Source organism: Vitis vinifera, chromosome 15, assembly GCF_030704535.1.
Source record: "Vitis vinifera cultivar Pinot Noir 40024 chromosome 15, ASM3070453v1".
Taxonomy (NCBI): domain Eukaryota; kingdom Viridiplantae; phylum Streptophyta; class Magnoliopsida; order Vitales; family Vitaceae; genus Vitis; species Vitis vinifera.
Window position 1 is genome coordinate 2,501 of NC_081819.1, and position 2,500 is coordinate 5,000.

Below are 2,500 nucleotides of genomic sequence, written 5' to 3' on the forward strand. Positions count from 1 at the left end.
CCGCGAGCCAAGCCAAGGTGGCACGAGGCCTTGCATGGTGCCCGCCCACGAGCCAAGCCAAGGTGCCACGGGGCCTTGCATGGTGCCTGCCCGCGAGCCAAGCCAAGGTGCCACGGGGCCTTGCTTGGTGCCCGCGAGCCAAGCCAAGGTGGCACGAGGCCTTGCATGGTGCCCGCCCACGAGCCAAGCCAAGGTGCCACGGGGCCTTGCATGGTGCCTGCCCGCGAGCCAAGCCAAGGTGCCACGGGGCCTTGCATGGTGCCTGCCCGCGAGCCAAGCCAAGGTGCCACGGGGCCTTGCATGGTGCCTGCCCGCGAGCCAAGCCAAGGTGCCACGGGGCCTTGCTTGGTGCCCGCGAGCCAAGCCAAGGTGCCACGGGGCCTTGCTTGGTGCCCGCCCGTGAGCCAAGCCAAGACACGCGACGCGTGCCACGGGGCCTTGCTTGGTGCCCGCGAGCCAAGCCAAGGTGGCACGAGGCCTTGCATGGTGCCCGCCCACGAGCCAAGCCAAGGTGCCACGGGGCCTTGCATGGTGCCTGCCCGCGAGCCAAGCCAAGGTGGCACGGGGCCTTGCTTGGTGCCCGCCCGCGAGCCAAGCCAAGACACACGACGCGTGCCACGGGGCCTTGCTTGGTGCCCGCGAGCCAAGCCAAGGTGGCACGAGGCCTTGCATGGTGCCCGCCCGCGAGCCAAGCCAAGGTGCCACGGGGCCTTGCTTGGTGCCCGCGAGCCAAGCCAAGGTGGCACGGGGCCTTGCATGGTGCCCTCCCGCGAGCCAAGCCAAGGTGCCACGGGGCCTTGCTTGGTGCCCGCCCGTGAGCCAAGCCAAGACACGCGACACGTGCCACGGGGCCTTGCTTGGTGCCCGTGAGCCAAGCCAAGGTGGCACGAGGCCTTGCATGGTGCCCGCCGGCGAGCCAAGCTAAGGTGCCACGGGGCCTTACTTGGTGCCCGCGAGCCAAGCCAAGGTGGCACGGGGCCTTGCATGGTGCCCTCCCGCGAGCCAAGCCAAGGTGCCACGGGGCCTTGCTTGGTGCCCGCGAGCCAAGCCAAGGTGGCACGGGGCCTTGCTTGGTGCCCACGAGCCGAGCCAAGACACATGACGCGTGCCACCTCCCGTGCCACGACAGCTACAATGACCCTCGATATGGTGCTAGAGGCTGTGCTAGGACACGTGACCCATGCCATGATGCGTGCCACGACCCCCATGCCATGGTGCCACGACACCTGTAATGACCCATTCCATGGTGGTAGAGGCTGTGCCAAGACACATGGTGCGTGGCCTATCTGGATTTCGACCTTGATGCCTTGACAAGGTTCCGGATTATGGTCTATTGCTAATCACGGAATGTTATTAATCCATGGATTCTTGTTGCAAAGGTTGTTCGCTATTTTTTTATATGGTTTTTTTAAGTAAAAAAAATTTAAAATAAATTTTGTTTGGACAATCCTTGGATTCTTTTTTAAGATTTCTTTTTCCCATATCAAATACAATTTTTAAAAATATTTAAAGTAATTTTTACTTATTTTCCCCATTTTCCCCCTATTTTTCTAAGTAAAAAAACTAAAAAAAAATATTTTTTTGCCAAGAGAGCTTCACCAATCCTTGAATTCGTCTTCCATATATTTTTCCCATGTGAAATACATTTTTAAAAAATATTTACACTATTTTTTCCTCATTTTTACTATTTTTTAAGTAAAAAAATCGGAAAAAAAAAAATATTTTTGAGAGATAAGTTGCATTAATTCATGGGTTCCTATTCCAGATATTTTTCCAATGTGAAATACAATTTTTAAAAATATTTTCACTAATTTTTGGTATTTTTTACTATTTTTCCCTATTTTTCCCTATTTTTCGGACAAAAAAATTAAAATAAATATTTTCTGGGCCGAAATTTTTTTTATTTTTTTTCCTTGGGTTCATATAATTATTATAAAGAGATTCAGCAAAAAAAACGGAATTAAAAACTCTTTTTTCATTAAAAAATGGCATTATGTCTCCTCAAGCATGGGTGATGTCTCCTCAAGGCATTTCCAAAATGGCCCAAAATGCTCTTTAAGGGGGGGGTGCTGTCCTCAATGGGCTGGCAGCACCACCCGCCCAGGCACGCTGCAGCGCGTGCCGCCCTTGGCGTGCAGGCCGCCCATGCCACCCTAGGCATGGCGCCCCCGCATATGCCACCCTCAAGCCCACGACACGCTAATGCGAAGAGAGCACGCCCGCGACACCGTGGGCAGCCCTCGCACGCAACAGCAGTCACCCCGTGCCCCGTACACGCTGCACCTCGGACGCGTCCCATGCCCCCCATGCGGACACGCCCTCCCCCCCCCATGCAACGAGTGCCCTCCCCGCGCACTCGGCCCCCGTCTCGGCTCGACCCCTCGAGCGAGCATGTTGCCTCGGAAAAACGTGCCAATGGCCAACGTCGCGGCTCACCCCGGGGGGCTCACCCATGCCTCCCGCCCGACGCTGCCCATCAAAAGGCACACGGACGCCCCTC

General features: G+C 55.9%; 1 protein-coding gene across 1 annotated transcript in view; it reads left to right on the forward strand.

The window, feature by feature from the left end:
- The first annotated feature begins 2,202 nt into the window (after nt 1–2,202).
- Nucleotides 2,203–2,500, forward strand: part of LOC132255227 (uncharacterized) — a 1,068-nt gene continuing 770 nt past the window's right edge. Inside the window, exon 1 of the mRNA XM_059743273.1 lies at nt 2,203–2,500. This exon is cut by the window's right edge and continues 770 nt beyond it. Within this exon, the coding sequence (XP_059599256.1) occupies nt 2,203–2,500 (298 nt within the window).